General features: G+C 41.3%; 1 protein-coding gene across 1 annotated transcript in view; it reads left to right on the top strand.

Annotated features, from left to right (window-relative positions):
• ush2a (Usher syndrome 2A (autosomal recessive, mild)) overlaps positions 1-20,836 on the top strand; it is an 815,153-nt gene that overhangs the window by 150,967 nt on the left and 643,350 nt on the right. Inside the window, exons 12-14 of the mRNA XM_080200528.1 lie at positions 7,129-7,324; positions 9,309-9,950; positions 20,310-20,493. Coding sequence (XP_080056654.1) covers positions 7,129-7,324; positions 9,309-9,950; positions 20,310-20,493 — 1,022 coding nt within the window. The remainder of the gene's footprint in view (positions 1-7,128; positions 7,325-9,308; positions 9,951-20,309; positions 20,494-20,836) is intronic.

The following is a 20,836-nucleotide window of genomic DNA, read 5'->3' as shown; positions in this document are numbered from 1 at the left end:
CAGGGGGCATCTGCCTCCTGTGGGTGCATCTGCCTGAGTGGGGGGGTTGGAGGGGTTCATCACTGCTGTGGGGGGGGTGGGGGTGGTGGGAAGGTCTGGAATGGGGCACTCCAGGATGACAGGGGGAATGTTGGGGGTGGCAAATGGATGGGGGGGCCACAATCAGGCCATGGGGGGCATGGAGGGGCAGCACTACAAGGGTCCTGGACTGGCCAGGATAGAACTGGCCAGCAAATAGGAGGCTGACAGATCGGTGCCACTGTGCATCGCAGATATCTGGAGCCATTAGACTTTGGCGTGAATAGGCCCTACTTCCCAAACTTTTAATTATATTTATGATTTTGTCTTCTGCGTTGCACAGAGTGTGGGAGATTCTATTGTGAACTCCCACTGAAAAAAACAACTATGATTTACACCAGTTTTGCCGCGAATTCAGCACTTAGAATTGCCTCGAAGTATGTAAGATGGGGTGTGAAAACCCACCCAAAACAAAGGGTCATTTTCACGCTAGGTGGACACTTAGAATCCATCTTGTAAAATTCTGCCCCATAAACTGATGCAGAAAAGTCAGATTTAAATCCCAATTACAAAACATTGCATATATTTGGCATCTTCCACAGCCTTGAGACATTGTGAAGTGTCTCATAATCCTTGAAGTAAATAAATTTTGAATTGTCACCGTGTTGCAGTGAGGGGAAGCATGCCAAGCAATTTCTACACAAGAGGGGCATAGATGATCAGAAATTTTGGTGAACCTCAACTTTGATGGAGTCCAAAAGAAGGGTTCGTAATTTAGGCGTTCCTTAAACATTTTGTCCAATTTCTAAAATCAAAAATCTGCGCTCCTATCCCCTTGGGAGAAATTCTGATTCGATGCCAACTATGCTGTTTTGGAGCTCAGCACTCCCATCCACATCTTCTTTTACCTTTGCACATCATCATTTGTGCAACAGCAGGGAGAACATCTCCAAGTGTATAATTGAAAGAGATCATCAGCGATGCACAAGTGTGGATGTGTGGGAGAAGGATTCTCAGCAGGGACGGAGCAATTATTCTCCATGAAACTCAATGAAGACCAATGTGTTAGATTTTGTCAGCCCTCTGGGTGCAAGCTGGAGGTAAATGGAATGGTAAAATGGCAGTGGAAATCACTAAGCGGGAAACCCAACCTCCTTCCACCAAGACCGAATATTACTAACGGTGGAAACATTAGTGGTGCAGCAGCCCACCCCCACTCAGCAATCAGCCAATTAAACTGATGGAGTAGCTAATTAACAGCCAGTTCTCACCCCGGTGGGCATTTTACCAGCACCAGGAAGGACCACCACCACATGAGGTTGAGAATCAGGTAAACCATGCCAGCTTCCCAGCAAGTTCTCTGGAGGCCTTCCTTCCTGTCAGCTCCATGGCTTATAGATGGGCTCCCTGTGGCAGTGATTGCACCAGTGGCCCCAGCTCTAGCTGCTGGAGAGTGTACCCACCTCGATTGCCAGACCCTGCCTGCTACTTGCTATCTTGGCCACCGTCATTATGCCTTCATTCTGTGGCAGCTCGATATGTCAGCTACATTTGAGGCACCATGGCAAAGCAAAGAGTGATAACCAAGTGGCAAGTGCTGACTGCTGATGACATGGCTGATGAACTCAGTGTGTAACCCATGGATACATGTCCAGTGTTTGACACAATGAAAGCCAATCTTCTACGTGAAACATGAGAGAACAAACCATGCATGTGTAGAAATGACTCTTCCATAGCCTGGGCCATTCTAGGGTGGCATAGCGGCACAGTGGGTGACATGATGGCACAGTGGTTAGCACTGCTGCCTCACAGCACCAGGGGCCTGGGTTCAATTCCTGGCTTGGGTCACTGTCTGTGTGGAGTTTGCACATTCTCCCCATGTCTGCGTGGGTTTCCTTCAGGTGTCCTGGTTTCTTCCTACAGTCCAAAGATGTGTGCATTAGGTAGATTGGCATGCCAAATTACCCCTTAGTGTCAGGGGAACTAGCTGGGGTAAACACATGAGATTATGGGGATAGGTCAGGTGGGATTGTAGTTGCTGCAGACTTGATGAGCCAAATGGCCTTCTTCAGCACTATGGGATTCAATGGATGAGCCCAGCAGTACTGGGCAGAGAGGGTGTCAAATATTGCAATCTTTTTCACACTGCACAACCTGGCCAACATGATAGGACAGCCCTTGCGTCAGTGAGCATCTGGGGAACAGGAGGAGGAGAAAAAAGAGAAGCGAGGCTGAACTCAAAAAATATATAAAACTTTCTTGAATATTAGTATGTATGTTTTATACAGGCAAAAATACAAAGGTGTCAAAAAGAGAAAAATTGGAATAAAGCCAGAAAGTAAACAGCTGTAACAAGAATTGGCTGGAAATTGCGTAAAAAATAAGACAAAGGAAAGGATAACAAATTAAAGTGAAACATCTAACTCCAAAATAAATCACAATTTCAATAAGCATATTGTTCAAAAACTCAATTAATCTGAAAATGTTTTATATGTTTCTATGTAATAAGTCACATAAATTATAAAGCAATTATTCTAATAAATCACATGTAATTGTGAAGCATCTATAACCAGAGTGAGTAAATTCCCCGCTGCTATTGGCAGTTTTGACTGGTGCTGGTCCATTTTACATACAGAGCAATTAGCAAGAGAATGAAGACTGGCTGAAGATTGCCAAAGATTGGGTGAACTAGCACTGCCCATCAGTTTCCAGGTAAAAGGCAGTGAGGAGTTTCAGGATGTCACATGCGAACAGAGAAATGGAGGGAGTATGTAGGGCGGTGGGGAGAGGGGATGGTGTCACTGTGACTTCTCCCGTTTCTGATGTCCCTTTTGGGTCTCTTCATCCTTCCCTGCAGGTGACACAATCTGCTTTCACATTTTGTGGACACTGCAGTGAGTAGATGTAGGATCCCAATATTGATATTGATATTTCCTGTTTTTGTTACCTATCATTGATACAGTCCCAATTGCATAAATTCTTGAGGCCCATGTCTTTCCTTAAAAAGGTGACCTTATGGCACGGTGGCACAGTAGTCAGCACTGCTGCCTCACAATTCCAGTCTCAGGTCACTTTCGGTGTGGAGTTTGCACATTCTCCCCCTGTCTTCATGGGTTTACTCTGGGTGCTCTGGTTGCACCCCATAGTCCAAAGATGTGCAGATTTGGTTGATTGGCCATGCTAAATTGACCTTAGTGACAGGGGATTAGCTGGGTAAATATGTGGGGTTACGGAAATAGGGCCTGGGTGGTTGGTGCAGACCCGATGGGCTAAATGGCCTTCTTCTACACTGTAGGGATTCTATGAATTATTTGTATAAGTTTACAGATTAAAATTGCAGACGAAAGTAAGGGGACAGTAATTTCTAAGTTTTCTTCTTCCCCGCGCCCCCCACCCCCCACAACCTTTTTCAGTTCTCTGTGCTTTCTTCTTCTCCTGAAAGCATTGATTTAGTAGCTGCCAGTCATTCTTCAGTACTTAACCAAAGTATCCATTACTTATGCAGGAGTCTGAACAGAGACTGATGCAAAACTATTCAAATGTAAGCGGTATCATTGACAAGGCAATTTTGCTTTTTCTTGATGTTTACACATGTCCATTTCCAACAGGAGTCATTACATTGGAATCAGGAGAGGGAATCCTCCTGACAACCAGAGACTTCAGATGAATTGTAATGCTACATGGTTGGCTGAGATCAGCTAACAACGAAAAATCAGGGATTGAATTTAGGACCTCTTTGGTCCAAATATGACTTTGGTGTAAATGAAATGAGAAATTGAACTGCCAACGTTTTTTGTGAAATTGCTAAGATTTAAATTTTCACGTTGCTTTTTTACAAATTCCATTCTGAACTAGCCTTTTTGCTGTGTATCTTGATCACGCATATACTATCCCCTCTGTCTTATTGTCTTGTCTTTAAAATGTACGTTGTCTATTATCAAAAAAGGCAAAGTACTGCAGATCTGAAACAAAAACAGAAAATGCTGGGAAAAACTCAACAGGTCTGATAGCATCTGTGGAGAGAGAATAGAGACAACGAAGGATCATCCAGATTCATAATGTTGGCTCTATTCTCTCTCCACAGATGCTGTCAGACCTGTTGAGTTTTTCCCAGCATTTCCTGTTTTTGTTACCTATCATGGATCCTTTCCAGTGATGGAATATTAAAGCAGGCAGCTTTAATGTTTTCTATTATTTCAGAGCTTTTTGAAGTGTGAAATCTATTCCGAATGGACACTATCTTGGTATCACCCTGTTAGTGTCATAGAGTCATTTATGTTGCATCGAGTCAAAGCAAGTTCTTCGCAGAGAAATACACTCAGCTGTACTCCCCTGCCAATCCTCATTGTTGTGCAGGCATATTCCCGTCAAATGTCCATCCAATCCCCTTTGTAGACTACAGTTCTAGATCATCAATTCTCGCTGTGTGAAAAGGTTCTTCCCCACAATCCCCCTGCATCTCTTGTTCAAAACCTTAAATCTGTTTCTCCTCTCCATTTTACTGTCAGCTACTGCGAATAAGAATAGGTTTTCCTTGTCTGTTTTATTCAAATCTGGTCATAACACTTCTATCAAATCAATTCTCCAAGAGAATATCCTCAGATATTCCAATGTAACCCTGTAAAATCCTCCCCATTCTGGAAACCTTCTGATAAATCTCTTCTGCACCTTGCCAAGGGACAGACATTTTCTGAAAAGATGGTGACTAGCACTGCCCACAATCCTGCACCTATGGCCTAACCAGAACTTTAAAAATGTTCAACTCATTACCTCCATTTATGAAGCCTAAAATCCCATATGTTTTGCAAACCATTCTCTCAATATCTTCTGACACTGCACACTCTTTAGAAGTGTACTATTTGGTCTATCCTCACTGTTATGTGGCGGAGGGGATGCGGTGCAGAATTGCCTCACCACTCCTTTGACATAAAGCCAGAACCAAACCTGCCTCTATAGCCAGGTTGCCCCACAGCCATGTTATGCCTCCTTCACCATTACTTGGCTTGGGCTTTTGTCCCCACTGGGGAAGAAGTTCCACCTCCAAGAACACCAACCGATCAAATAGCCAGCAGCTGCCTTGTTGCAGCCCTGCCAGGGCAATCCCTGGGCATAATGGGGTCAGGTTGGCATGCTCTGGCCAGGAGGATGATAGGGGGTTTACTGGGATTAACAGGGTGGTGGGGGAAGAGGAAACTTAGTAGGGAGGAACCCCCTTGAAGGGGGAGAGGTATCTCAGATGAGCACAGAGTTCCTGAACAGGAGGTTATCCCATCCTCACCTCCTGAAGTCCATCTGGCCATCATACTGTCAGGTTTTACATGACGGCCTGAACACTTGGTCCCAGCCTCCTCTGCCATGGGTAAAGTACCAGCGGCAGGAGGGGAGGTCTATAAGTGACCATAATTGGGTTAGGTGTGGGCAGGTAGGTGATGGACATGGCATTACTGACATAATGACCAATTTTACATCCTGCACTGCCTGCCAACCCATCCTTGAGGGAAATGTAAAATTCTGCCTTTATTTACTAGAAGTCAATACTAAATACCTATTGAACTGAGAGGTGTAATGTTCCAATTCATTACCAAGGTACTCCCGTACTCATATAGCGAACTGAACTTGGGCAATGATCACTTTCAAGACCATTGCTATCAAATCAAGTGGTAATGGTCAACTGCTTGCAGGGTAATAGGAAAGCTGCTAGAAGTGGAATATGGATTAACTGTGATCTAATTGAATGGCAGCTCAGCCAATGGGACTGAACTACCTACTCTCCAATGTTTCCAAATTTTCTGCAGCAATGTCCACTAATTTTTCAACGTCTGGGTTTGACCTACAGTACAACATGAATTCCTGTTACTTTTGGTAAGGGATTGACTATCCTGGTCAGCAGAGAAGATTTAATTGCCCACCATTACAGTTTTTGACACTATAAGAAAATGTCTTCATTCACTAACGGATGTGGTCCGAATAAACTCAGTATGAATTTCAAAAAAAAACCTTCCCGTTCCATAGATTCAGTCAGCCAGTTAATCCTGGTTAACAATTGACTCTTCCTGTAAGAACATGGAATTTCTGTTTAACTTACAAATCATACCAATAAAAACATAACTAAAACTTGGGATGGAAAGAGAAAACAGCTCTAACAATTTATTCTTGAACATCATTAAGGGATATCATGACAGAGTGCACAAGCCTTCCACATACCATAACAAAGTGATAAAAGCAGTGCCAATAACCATGATCTTATTGTCACTGATAATGAAGGGCGAAGGCATGGTGTTAACATTGTTCAATAGAACATGACCAGCTCTGTAAATGACCTTAAATATATAGAGAAGGTATTGATATCTTTTTTAGCTGTGAATTTCCTTATCATGGCGGCAGTTATACTTTGTTAAAATTTGGTACGGTATTTTGTGTGTACAAAACTTAATCTGTTCAGCATCAAATTATGATGCCTTATCAAAAAGTATATTTTTTATATTGACATCTCTCTTGATTTTTATTCTGTTTGAACCATTTGTGCTGCTGACCTGATATTACCCATTTTATCCTGTCACACAAAGTCAACGCCTACTTCATTGAGTGTGTAAATACTTTGTTGTTTCCTTAACACTGTAGTAACAAAAGTATTGTACTAAAGTTATCAAAAATCTACAGAATATTTTCAGACCGTAGGGAACATCTTGGTTTCAGCCCATCTGCTCCAATATGAAATCAATAGTGAAATGAAAATATAATTACATTATAAAAAAAGAATGAAAAATTACAAATCAATTTCTCATAGTCAATATATGAAATGTGAGTAAAAGTTGCCCTTATATTTCATTCATTACTTAGATTTACAATTTTTCAGTATGTACCTTCCTTATTTATGTCTTCAACTGCATAGTTTATCATTTTCTTGTTTCTATTTCCGCTTGTTGAAAACTCTTTCTGTTTTCAGACATGGTTGTACTCATCTCTCATTGGTTTTTTTCCTTCCTATTGTTCATTTCACTTTCTCTCTATTCTCCTTTTGGCTGACATTTTTGTTAGAAATATAGCAAAACAAATCATTGTAGCCATCATCTGCTTCTACTCATCCCAGCATATTTTTAATCTCTTTAGATTGGAGGCCAGTGTAAATGCAAGAGACGCGTGTCTGGCAGACAGTGTAATCAGTGCCAGGATGGATTCTATAATCTGCGCTTCTCAGACCCTGATGGCTGCAGTCCTTGTAACTGTAATACCTCTGGGACAGTCAATGGAGATATTACCTGTCACCAAAATTCAGGTCAATGCAAGTGCAAAGCAAATGTTATCGGTAGGTGAAATATAAGATTTTGTGTATCATAACCTGCTGGTTATGAATTTGACCCGAAGTCTGTCAGTCATGAGCCATTCTTATGAAGTTATTAAACAAATGTTTGCTAAACATCTCAGACACATGTGCAAGGTTATAATTGTCTAATATATTCTGAGCACACAAGCCAACTTAATAGTTGCTGTTAAAGTCCAGTTTAAAGTATTTCTTCAAAGGGCTTGCATGCAATGAGCTGCTTTATGATAAATCCTTTTTTCATTCTGTTATTGTATGCCTTTGAACAATTCTTATAAAATGCAAGAGACTTATCATTACTTCAAAGATCTATATATGTGGTTAGTTATCAAGGGCCAGATAATTTTAATTTTGCAATTCACTGCCAAGTTGATTATAACAAACTACCATATTCTCTGTTATTTATCACGTTTTTGTGATATTTGCTTTTATGTTTTGTAGTTCCCACTGGTATTTTCAGAAATTAGATTTGATTAAAGCAATTTGTTACCTGCAACTTACTTGAAGGTACTAACAGCTACATAGGGCAAAATTTATCAAGTGCTCAAAATACATTGTGTGTATAATGCACTTTGAAATTTTGATGTATGGGAATATTATGCAGGGAGCATTCTTGATAAAGTGTGCTTTGCATTGTAGCAGAACATGTCCCAGTCCATACATATGGATCAAAAAAAATTTACCATTTCATTTGCATAGCAGTTAGCTGTAAATGCTGCTTCTAAAATGGACCCTGATTAAAGCTAATGTGGATTGTAATGAACAACATTAAGCAACAGAGCAGAGATGTGAAAAAGACTTATGTAATGTGATCAGTTTTGATGTTGAAGGATATTTGATAACCTTTTCTGCTATGCTGGGAGAAAAATCTTTATTGCTATTAATATTTTTATCTTTGTTATCAGGCTGAACTTCAGAAATAGAATATGATAAAGCAAGTAATGGCTGAATTGCATTCTAGATGATACATTGCTGTTTAGAACCTTAGATCTGCCTTATCTCTATTATCATCAATGCTGTTTCCTTGTTATGCACAAAAGGAGCTTCATAACATCATTACATTTTGAAGTATGTGGTACAAGAGTGGTGCACAAGAGGTTGATTTTTACTACAGTTAATATGGTTGTACAATTGTGTTGTAAATGAATTATTCAATACAAAGAAATTTGTAAAGTAGGTCACTTATCTAGAATAAAAAGTGACAGGTAGAGATTGTGCCTTAAATGCCTAATGGATCTGGAAACCTCTCCCTACTTTCTTGTTAACCCTGTAAGAAACTGGACGCAATGCCCTGTAGGCTTTGCTCAGTAACACTGGAGACAGATTAGCTGTCATGAACATGCATGACAAATTCAAATAAGTGCTATGTATATTTTTAGAAATGATGAGGTGAATCCCCCTAGACTGATTTTAATAGTTTGGAATGAGTCATAACTCTTTTCACAATACAGTTACTTTAAAATTTGTAGTGTTGCTAGTACTTTTATTTTTCTTACTGAAATTAAATGTTATGCCTTAGGTAAGTCATCAATCATAGTGCAAGCAGTTGCTTTCTGCTGAACTTTTTACTGCATTTTTATTCCACTGTAATATATTATTTCACAGACCATGTTTTCAAGTATAACAGATATTTGCATTTTTTGAGATAATGGAAATATATTTAACTTGTTGGATGTCTCTGGTAACTGAAGGTAATGTTAATCAAGAGATAAAGGAAACTAGCCGAAATGTGGGACTTCTGTATTCTACTATTGTTTCTTTTTTTAGATTAAGTTCCTAAAACTAATCCTGAAAGGTTTGTAAATTAATAACTATATTTTTAAAAACTAATAACCTCTGCAATTATTATTTGAATATTACCATTTTTCATAATAATCAAATTACACACATGAACAAGCGTTAGTAAAAACTGATTTTCAGTTCTTATTTTCTCATAGCTTTCATTTATTTATTTTTTAAATTCTTTCAGGGATAAAATGTGAACGCTGCAATTTTGGCTTCAAACTATTGAAGAGTTCAAATTCCAATGGATGTGAATCATGTGACTGTAATATCAATGGTTCTGAGAACCAGTTCTGTAACCCATACGGTGGACAATGTAACTGCAAGGCAAACACCAGAGGATTTCAATGTGACACTTGCATGGATAATTTCTATGGACTGGATGCTGGTGGTTGCAAACCTTGTGAGTGTGACTCAGCAGGATCAGTCCTTGAAACCATATGTGATCCTGAAACAGGTCAGTGTGCTTGTAAACCTAATGTTCGAGGACAGAGGTGTGACGCTTGCCTGGATGGATATTATGCTCTACATGCGAATAACTCCTTGGCCTGCTTACCTTGCAGTTGTGACACAGCAGGCACAATAAATAGCTCGATGGATTGTGACAAATCCACAGGGCAGTGTCCGTGTAAAACAAACGTTACAGGCCAACATTGTGATCAATGTGTTCCTCATACTTTCAACCTCAGCTCATCCAACCCTGAAGGCTGTCAATGGTGTAACTGTGATCCCGCAGGGACAGTGGAAGGAACTGTTTGTGACCAAAGCAATGGTCAGTGTATTTGTCAGCCGAATCGTCAGGAAAAACAGTGTGATCAATGCAGGCCAGGTAAGTGTGAATGGAGCATGATAGATGAATTTGTTTGCTAATAAAGATGTAAGCATGTTGAATCCAAAACCTGATGTAGTGAGTGAGTGGGAAATTCCAGTAATTCAACTGGCACTGAACAAGAATCAACGCCTATTCGTACAGATTTTGTTGATGTTCTTCAGATTGTGGATACAACAATTATCTTGAGTGTTCTATGATTAAGAATTTTTAAAAAAATGATTCTGGCTCCAATTCTTCTTTGTTATTCATAGTAGAATATCCTTCCCTGATAGTTTGCATAGGATCTGAATACATAACTTTATAGATAGCTGCAATATAGCAAATATAACTGGTATAACTTAATATGAATATGCGGGAGTGCATTTTATAATTACTTCTACTGACTTGCATTAAACTTGCAATGGAGTTTAAATACACAAAGTTTGTACAGTAAGATCCAATCGCAACTAATTAGCATTTCAGCTGAATCCAGATATATGGGAGGATTCGAGGGCATTCAGTCTGGGTGCAATTCTAGAGTGTTCTACTTGCCTTACACGAGCGTCAAGGATTTTCAAACATTTACCAGCTAAACAGTCTACTATTTGTTAATATAGCAAATTGTAACTATTCATCAAGTCAATTGTAACAGCCAAAAGCAAAATGGATAAATACTTGAAGGGGAAAAAAATACAGGACTATGGAGGTGGAGAGGTAGGTCAATTGGACTGTCCTATCAAAGAGCTGGCACAAACATTATGGGCATAGAGGTCCCTTTCTGTGCTGTATGGATCTGCGATTCTGTTGGGCATGACATTTGGATTGTAAAATGTCCTGAGTGCAAGATGCAAAGCTTTGGCCAGTCTCTTTTTTCAGCAATGCTCACAGTTTCCTTTGTTTAGAATTAAGACCCTGTTCTCTGATTGAACTACATCATGTTCAAACTTAATGGGCGAGATCTAGCCCTGTTCGCCTCAGTCCCAAATCCCATTATGGTGGCTAAATTCAGGAGAGGACCAAAACGAGATTCGTGGCAAGATCTCAATTTAAGACATTCCCTGCCCCATGCCAGTGATGTGATCAGGGTGTGAACCGGATTTGCAAGATTTTAAATAAATGTTAACCATTAAACGCCTTTACACCATAGTGTCTAGCCACGTTGAATTCTCTCACTCCTCCCTTTCCGGTGGTATGACATCACGCCCACACAAATCACTACTGGTTTTCCTTTTATTCTTGAATGCATCTCAAATACGTCCAATGTTCCATAATCCCAATGTTTACTTAGCTTGATTGACAGCTGTGGCTTATTCAAAGGGAATAAGTGATTTCCCTTTCTCTTTGCAGACCATTTAGTGATCCAGAGATTATTACCTTTGAGGTTCTGCTTTACTTGTCAGTTCATCATTTTCTCTAACTTCTTTCTAGCTTTACTTCTGTCATTGGTACCAACATGGACTATGCCAACTGGAACCTTCCCACTGTACATTTCTTTAGAGCCCTGAGCACGTAAACCAAACCTTGGCGCTGGGCAGGCATCACAGCCTTTTGGATTCTCATTCACTGCTGAGGGGAACAGAATCTATCCCCCTGACTATACAGTGACCTGCTACTATGACACTCGTTCTAACTCCCCCACTTGAATGGCTTCCTGTACCAAGGGGGCCAACCACACAGGTCAGCCTGCTCATTCACACTACTGTCCTCCTCATACTTGTCCATACAAGCTGCAAGAACCTTGAACTTGTTGCTGAATTGAGGCTCTTCCAATGCCACCTTCTTAGTCCTCTTACATGCATATTACACAGTCACACCTTCCTATCCATGAGCACTGAGCAAATCAAATGAAGCTACCCGGAGATGTGTGACTGCCAGCTAGAACAAAGTGTCTTCCTCCCAGCCTCCAACTCATCAACTCTGAGCTGAAGCTCCTAAGTCCACCAACACTTACTGCAGATATGGATGCCATGGATTGCAATGACATCCAGGAGTTCCCACATTCTGCAGCCATGAAACACCACCCACCCTGCCATCTTGATTGTGTTAATTAGTTTTACTTTTCTCAACTAATTTACAGTTCCTCTTATTACTGAACTCCCTTACTCATAAAACCGCTGGCTTCAGCCTCTGTGTTCTCAAGTGCACTCATAAACTCCAGGGTTTGTACTTTCTGAACAACAGTGATCATAGAATCCCTAGAGTAGGAGACCATTTAGCCCATTCAGTCTACACCAACCACAATCCCACCCAAGCCCCATTCCTGTAACCCTACATATTTACCCTGCTAATCCCCTGATGGTAGGGTCAATTTAGCATGGCCAATCAACCTAACTCACACATCTTTGAACTGTGGGAGGAAGCTGGAGCACCCGGAGGAAACATTAACCCACACACCTATTAACTAGTGACAGCTGCTTTCAGAAAGCTGGCATTTCCCTGGTTAAGTCTGAAATAAGCTTATTTTTAGTTAATGTTACATTAAAAAAGACTAGACTTGAGAGAAATTAACCCTTAAAACTTCCTCACTCACCAAATTCCTGGGGTTCACACTCTGCACAGAGGAAGGATAGAAAGACCCCTTCCCACCAAATTCACCTTTCCCCATTCAATCTAAGAGATCATCAACCATTTACAGGTAGTTTGTTGATTTCTCCAAGATGTCGCTTCTATTTAACAAGTCTTAGGTGCTTTCTGTGGTTGTTTAAGATTGCCAAGGACTATAAGGAGACCTGCTACTATGACATTCCTTTTAACTCACCTCACTTGAATGGCTTCCTGTACCAAGGGGGTCAACCGCACAGGTCAGTCTGCTCATTCACACTACTGCCCTCCTCCTACTTGTCCATACAAGCTGTGTTAGATGCACAGAACATTTTTGTCACTTTTAGGCTTCTCCACTTGCTTCCAGACATGAGAAGATTAGTAGACTCATGGAACACAGCATGACTTGGAAAATGAACTGAGGCTACAAAGTACAGACCAACCTGCTGGAAGTGGAAAGAGGGAGAGAAGGGGAAGAGAGGGTCTGAGCTGGAGACTATATCCATTCAAGGTGTTCAGAAAACAATTCACCTACTTCAACCTCAATGAAGTATAGGGTATGTGATAGCTGTGGACATCCTCACTGAAACTTGTCAGCCTGCTGCAGCCACCCCTGTGAACTCAAGGACCATAGTAGCAATGGTTACAAAGGTTTGAGTGACAATGAACTTTTAGCTGTCTGCCTCCTTCCAGGCTGGAGCTGGAAATATGAACAACCTTCAGCCCGTCATCCATTGTTGCACAAGGAATGTCAGTGATGCTCTGATCATCAAGAGCTGACTACATTTTCTCTTGCCAGTGTGCACTGTTAAAATGGCCATGAGGCTTCATTGAATTGCAGGCGTCCCCTGGTGTAGGGTGCCATTGATACTTGCACGTTGCATTGCCAGTGCTGCAAATCAACTCCTTGATGCTATCATTGAAAGAGATTCCACTCCTTCAACACCAGCTAATGTGTGACCATATGTACAGAATCACGCAGTTCAATCCTTGGTATCCAGAATCAGAGCAGTCATGACAGCTTAATTCTATGGGAGTCCACTGTGCCAGCTGTATTTGAGCCACATTGGCAAAGTAAAGAGTGGCTACTGGGTAACAAGGGCTACCCGTTGACATCATTGCTAATCAACCCTGTGCACAAACTACACACAAGTGCCCAACATGCACACAATGAAAGCGGTGTTGCCACACAAAAATTGGCAGTGCAGGCTATTGGCAGACGGAACCAATGGGCGGAATTTGCCCATATTTTTTCAAAGTGACAGTTTGGGTTAGAAAACTGGGAAGAATCCTGCTGGCCCTGATGGCGGGAAAGCCCATCATATATTCAGCTTCTTTAACAACATTCTTCTCCCCCCACATGGTACACGCCATGTTCATGGCGGCTTGCCTCTGACATGCACCCCCCGGGAAAACTTAATCTCGCTAATCAGTAAGACATCCTTTTTAACCGCCTTCGCAGCACTCCCCTGTAATAGTTCCAAGTCCAATCCAGTGGATGGCTGCCAGGAAGATACTATTATGTTTTACACAGGGAGTCCTCACCAAACTCCGAGATGGTGTGGAGTAGAGGTGAGGCATCCTCTACCCACGACTGAGCAGACATCCAGGATTCAGGATCTCCATGCATGCCGCAGCTGTGATAGTGAATGATGATAGCTCACTGCACAAGAGGATGGGGAAATCATGCCCGTGAAAGATGAATGATTTTCTTCACGCAGCCAGAATAAGTCTGCCTTCTGATGTCTTCAGTTGCACCCCATCATACACCCTTCACACCTCCACAGTGACCTCCCACCCAGCATGGATTCCCAACACTTGTCATGCAGCCCTGAAATGGGCCACTGGCATATATGTTCAGAGCAGCCGTAACTTTCAAGGCTGCAAGCAATGAGTGACCTCCCAGTCCGTGCGATGCCAACTCTTTCATCAGCTGGCCCAGGTGGCCCACTGTTCCCTGGGACAGATGCTACGGTGCAGAGGGACCGGGGGGTCCTTGTGCACGAATCGCAAAAACCCAGTCTGCAGATGCAGCAGGTGATCAAGAAGGCGAATGGGATGCTGGCCTTCATAGCAAGGGGGATAGAATATAAAAGCAGGGAGGTCTTGCTGCAACTTTCCAGGGTACTGGTGAGGCCGCAGCTGGAGTACTGTGTGCAGTTTTGGTCGCCGCATTTGCGGAAGGACATATTGGCCTTGGAGGGAGTGCAGAGAAGGTTCAGTAGGCAGATACCGGAAATGAGGAGGTTAGCCAATGAGGAGAGATTGAATAGACTGGGTCTGGACTCATTGGAGTTTAGAAGGCTGAGGGGGGATCTTATAGAGACATATAAGATAATGAAGGGGATGGATAGGGTAGAGGTAGAGAGGTTCTTCCTGCTTAGAAAGGATAGCAGGACTAGAGGGCACAACCTCAAAATAAGGGGGGGGGGTAGTTTAGATCAGAGTTGAGGAGGAACTTCTTCACTCAAAGGGTGGTAAGTCTCTGGAATTCTCTGCCCATTGAAGTGGTGGAGGCTACCTCACTGAATATATTTAACTTATGGATAGATAGGTTTCTGATAGACAAGGGAATTAAAGGTTATGAGGAGAAAGCGGGAAAGTGGAACTGATCCACTTCAGATCAGCCATGATCTTGTTGAATGGCGGGGCAGGCTTGAAGGGCTAGATGGCCTACTCCTGCTCCTATTTCTTATGTTCTTAGGAGTGAGGGCAGTTGAGTGCATTCAGTGGACCTGTGTTCTATCCTCATAGGGAAATGAGATGCTACCTCCTCATCCCCCATCATCCCTTGAGCAGGGTGACTGGTGAGTGACTCCACCATGGCGCCTTGCATTTGGGGCCACATTTGTGTCACCTCTCTGTTCTGTCCACATGAGTATGTACATTGGAGTTCAATGCTTCTCCTTGTGGTAGGCACGGCACATCAGATCTATGTGAAGACTGCAATTGGCATGTCAAATTCATCCTCAGAGGGCACCCTCATTTGCACAACTCTCATGGGCTATCAATTAAATGTGTCTCCCAACTTGAGCACCCAGACACTAATCACTGACAGACTGACCTCCATAACCGGTAGCCTTGAGCTTTCATATAACTCATGCCATCTGGCTTCACAATGCTGCCTAAGTTTGGGGGGTTTTATTCTCATTGCAGTCATCCTCCCTGCTGTATGAGGGTCTTAAGGCCTCATGTGGCTGGAAGACATCCCTTGGCAGAATTCAACCCCATATTCAGTTCTTGCAGCCTGGCATTCCACCCCAAGAACCTCACAGTATCCGCCGTTGCTGACCCTATGGATTTGTCTGCTCCTAACCACTTTCCTGCTGCCATTCTGGGAGGGAAACCTCTCAATGTTTGACTCATTACAAGCCCAGCAAGGAGGACATGGAAGACGTTGTCAGCATACCAGATGCCAAACCCCTTTAAACCTAGAGGCTTCCAACTGCATTATGGCCTGGGCAGTGTAATATTGGGGTCACTTGGCTTGTTAAACTAGCCCAGTTGAGCTTTGATTATTTATTTGAGCTGACAATTTTAGCACTTGCCCACCGCTTGTACTGTGGGAATGAGCTTGAGGTTGGGCGGTAAAGTGATAGAATTGGCACCCACCCTATTTTATGCACCACTCTTCTGAAAAAACTCAGAGTGGGGCACATAAAATCCAGCCCAAGGTTTCATATTTGAAGGTTGTTACTGTAACAAAAGGCAGAATTTTCCCAAGCTGCCCACAGCAGGTTTCTTGGTGGGCAGGGGCAAAGAAGTATCTAGCCAAAAGCCATTGAACAGCCAGTATAACAACAGTTTGTAGTGGGTGGGTTATCCTGCTGCCTGGTGGTGTATCTCAGGAATGCCCATTAAAACATCTGCTCACCGGAATCTCCCCACACATTCCGATCTTTTGTCACACAACGGGAAATTACATTGGCCTCAAATCTCTTTGAAAGTGTGTGGCATGCACAAGTCAACCCCTTTTTGCCCCCAACTTTGAGGTGAGCGTAACAGGCAAAGAGTATATCTTGGTGTGCAGGGTTGTCCTACAGATACTGTCCCTGGGCTTGGCGGGCTCTGTACTGGGCTGCAGCAAGGATGGTGATGGTGAATGAGAACATCTATAGCTTGTAGGTAGGGAAGACAAAATATAGGTGGGATGTAAATCTTTCATGCTGGGGGAGAGGATTTCACCCCTGTAGTAATGGTACACACAGCGTCTTGAGGGGATGGATAGAGGATCACATAAGGCATTGACATCATGCAGGTAATGGGTTTGAAGGGAAGGGTCCGAATAACCACTACGACGCTGGGATCTAGTATTATTGGGGAGGTTGGAGAATAACAGGTGGAAGTTCTACCTTTATGACACGAGGCTCCAGGTAAATCAGTGTTGCTGGCAAGACCATCATTTATCGCACATTATGGATGAGGCCATGCTGGGCCTTCTTGAACTGCTGCATTGTGATCTAGAATTGAACAGCTTGCTAGGCCACTCTAGAGAACAATTAAGAGGCTTTGTTGGTGTAGGACTGTAGTCGCATATAGATCAGATCAGGTAAAGACAGGTTTCTCTCCCTAAAGGCATTTGTAAACTAGTTGGTGTATTTTCACAACCACATTTTCTGATACCAAGTTTTATTTTCAGAATTCTTTCCATTTAACTGAATTCAAATTGCTGAAAAAAGGGATATGCTATCAAAGCTTTTCATTTTCCTCTCATCAGGATAGCTCACAAAAATTTTCCAACAGTAACAGGGCAACAGCAATTGAGAAGAGAGGCTGGTTTGTTGGCAAGTGGATTCTGATTCATGGAGGCATTCTCACAAAAATGAAGAATGGAACTTTTGATTGTCCAGCTCTGTTTAAGTCAAACCAGACTGGCTGATTCTGGCTGGCTGACATATTGCCCTGGGGAATGAACAAGGGAGTTCCTGTTGTTACAAAGGACAGGGCCCTTTGTGTGAATATATGTGGCTTCTAGCACATGTTAGTGAGCCACACTGCAAGCCTGGATGACAATCTTAAATTGGTTTTCAGTGTAATTCCGAGCACAGTCAGGATTGTTTAGCAGGTGTTGTCCAATCACAGAATCACACCTAATGGTGCACTAATATTTTGAGTTTTGCAAACATGGGCTGGTTGGGTACGATCAGTTGTGAAGTACCAAAGAGATGTGCTGTTTGATATGATCTGCTAATTTCTGGAATGTATGGTCTACATACCTGGCATCACACCTGCCTTAACATACATATACCACATTGCTCATTTGTGTGACAGACAGAGCATCTTTCTGGCTTGGTGGCAACACCCTGTCAATGGAGAATACCACTCGTATTGCTACTACACAGTAACAGCATGTAATGGCTCCCTTCACCTGTTGCTTTTGAGACACCTTCCCTTTCCAGGGTAATCTGGACACCTTTCAGGGCCAAAAGTGGCAACCTTAAACCCAGTCATGAGTTGGCATGATATATAATTAGTAATGATCTGATCAGGATGGCCTTTATCCTGCAGGATGGCTTCGATGTGCCCTATTTCAGCATGAAGATTGCATGATGAGAAAATAGCTAGGGCCCTATTTACGACAGCCCATTTAAAACCAATCTTATAGTTGCTGGAAGTGCTCTTTCAAAATTTCAAATTTACCACTCCCAGTTGCATTATTAATCTGCGCAATCTGCATTAATCTGCATGGTGGCATTCAGATTAATGGTATTCCACTGTAGCTGTCATAGTCTCCTGAAAAAAAGAGTATGCATTTAATGGGCAGCAATGGTCTAGCAGCAGGAATCACCTTTGCACAATCTGCAGTCTGATACCATGGTAATATGTAAAACAATTTTCTGCTTTATATGATTGAATTTAAAATGTAATTTATATAGATAAGAGTTAAATAATAGCTCACCAGTAAAAATTGCTGCAATAATGACTAATATAGTAGTTCTTCACAAAGTGATCATTTTATTGATCTGACAGAATGTGTAGTTAATTGTCTATTCCTTAAAATTTCATCTGGACAATATTTAATTCCCAAGGAATAATTGGTTTGTATTTATCACTGTTAAATTAGTTGGGATTTAATTTAGGTCCTTTCCTGCTAAGATAAATGACAACTTGACTCTGAATAAAATTTTGTGGTTTTATTTTACAGTTTATTCCTTCAATATAATCATGGAGTAAAAACAGATTTTTAGTATTTTGCCATTAAGTAATTTTGGATATTTTCTGATCTCTGATTCTGCCTCTCATTTATTCAAATATTTTATCTAAATATTATTAACTGAATAAACCAGTTAATTTGCAAATGACTATCGCTTGTAAGGAATCCCACTTACTTCCATTATTTTTGAATTGCTCCTACATTAATTCCACATGTTAGAGGTTTTTTAACTCAAAAGACAAATGCTGAAAAATGAACCAAAGAATGCATATATATTCACACTAACAGTTAGTTTTCATTATATTCCATTAGTTAACTATAAATTCAGATTTTGCACTGAAAAATTGGATAATGAACAATGACAATGGTTAACTGTGAATATGGCATGATGTTTCTTTTGTAACAAAAACAGGAGTGTACTTGTTTTACAACATAATAATAAGGAAACTGTGGGGATGTATGGTTTGGAAACACGGGGATTTCATAAATGTGACTTAATTATTGATTTAATTAAAGAAAGTGACAAGCATCTTCCATTTTCTATGAAAACACAAATTTCACCCTTTAATGATTTATGACACTAGCTTAATAATTGCACATCACAGAAGAACTTTTTTGCTGTATTTTTGTGCATTCATGGAAAGCTTATGTGTTCCAGTATAGAAAAACTGGATCCCATATATTTGTAATCTAAAATGCAACATTATGAAATGTTGCAAAATATATATGTTTAAGAAAATCCATGTAATTATATATTATATTATTAGTATAATATTAACACAAGAAAGACTAGAAGTTACTTTTCATTTTTGAAAAAAATGGTACCTTTGTTACAATTGCAGAAGGGATAATGACACGAGTGCATTAATCATTTTGCCATCAATAATACTGAAGGTATTGTAGATACCAAGTTGCTGTTCCTTTGCTTGTAATGCTGCTTTTTAGTTCATTGAAGCAATCATCTGATCATTCTTTAGATGCTGTACATATGAAAGACATTGGCCAGAATGTTACCACCTATCATGCCCGTGGGATTTCTCCAATCCCGTTGCAGTGGACGGAGATTTGGCTGGATGCCAAATTCCCTGAGCTCACTGCAGCGAGATCGTGGTGTGGATGGCCAGTAAGATCTCGCCCATAATGTTCAAAACTGGTTGCTATTATTCATTAAAATGTTGCAAGCATTTCTGAAACACAGACTTCAAAGCAGAAGATTTGATGCTGCCACTTCTTTTGCATTCATTTATTTCGTTTGTTGAGGCATCCTGTGTGTAAAGCGTTCTTAGCCAAATGAATTGTTCTCAGGCTTTTCTCAATATTGCTACGTAATTGGTAAGTACATGAGAATGAACTGAGATGAATGGTCCACTGATGTTCCAACTAGTCCAAGCAGAGATGCCTGGCTGAAACCTAGAAGTTATCAGAAGTGGCATCTGTGAGGAATTGTATGTATGTGATGCTCAGCCTGGTTTCTTTTGGTGTAGTCTATTGGTACATTCATCCAGTAATGTTAAGATAAAAGTAGATTTTACTACATAGATTTAGGTAGGTTGATGATCTATATAATCATCTTCAATATCAATTCTTTCATAACTTCTTGGAAAATCATCTGCCTTGCCACCAATTGCATCCATATGCTAAATTCTGACTCTTTATAAATAATTTACATGGTGCTTTTTCAGGTTTTATGCTTCCCTCGGTTAATTCCACTGGTTGTTTGCCATGTGAGTGCCATCCAATAGGATCGATGCATCAGAGGTGCGACAGTGTCACAGGACAATGTGTGTGCCGAGACCTTTCAGTGACTGGGATATGCTGTGACCACTGCAAGGAGAATTATTTTGATTTTAACCCTGAAAATGGAAGGCAAGTTTTTGCTGATTTCAGTTATATTTTTCAGTTGTGCATACATTGTGATTCTGTGACCCTTTTGTCAGAGCTTGGTCAGCTCTGGCGAAGAGTTATCAAGACTCGAAATGTTGGTTCTATTCTCTGTCCACAGATGCTGCCAGACCTGCTGAGATTTTCCAGCATTGTTCTGACGTTGTTTCAGATTCCAGCATCCACAGTAGTTTGCGTTTGTGATTCTGTGGTTTGATGTGGAATAACTCTAAGCAGCTAATTATTAACTTTGGTTCAGAATGGACACATATCCAGCCCTGCATTTTTTTCTGATTTTTAACAGGCTGAAAATCATCTAGTTTCTGAA

The sequence above is a fragment of the Carcharhinus amblyrhynchos genome, chromosome 12 (genome assembly GCF_965287045.1).
Source record: "Carcharhinus amblyrhynchos chromosome 12, sCarAmb.v2.hapA, whole genome shotgun sequence".
NCBI lineage: Eukaryota > Metazoa > Chordata > Chondrichthyes > Carcharhiniformes > Carcharhinidae > Carcharhinus > Carcharhinus amblyrhynchos.
This window is presented reverse-complemented; position numbering and strand designations above follow the sequence as displayed.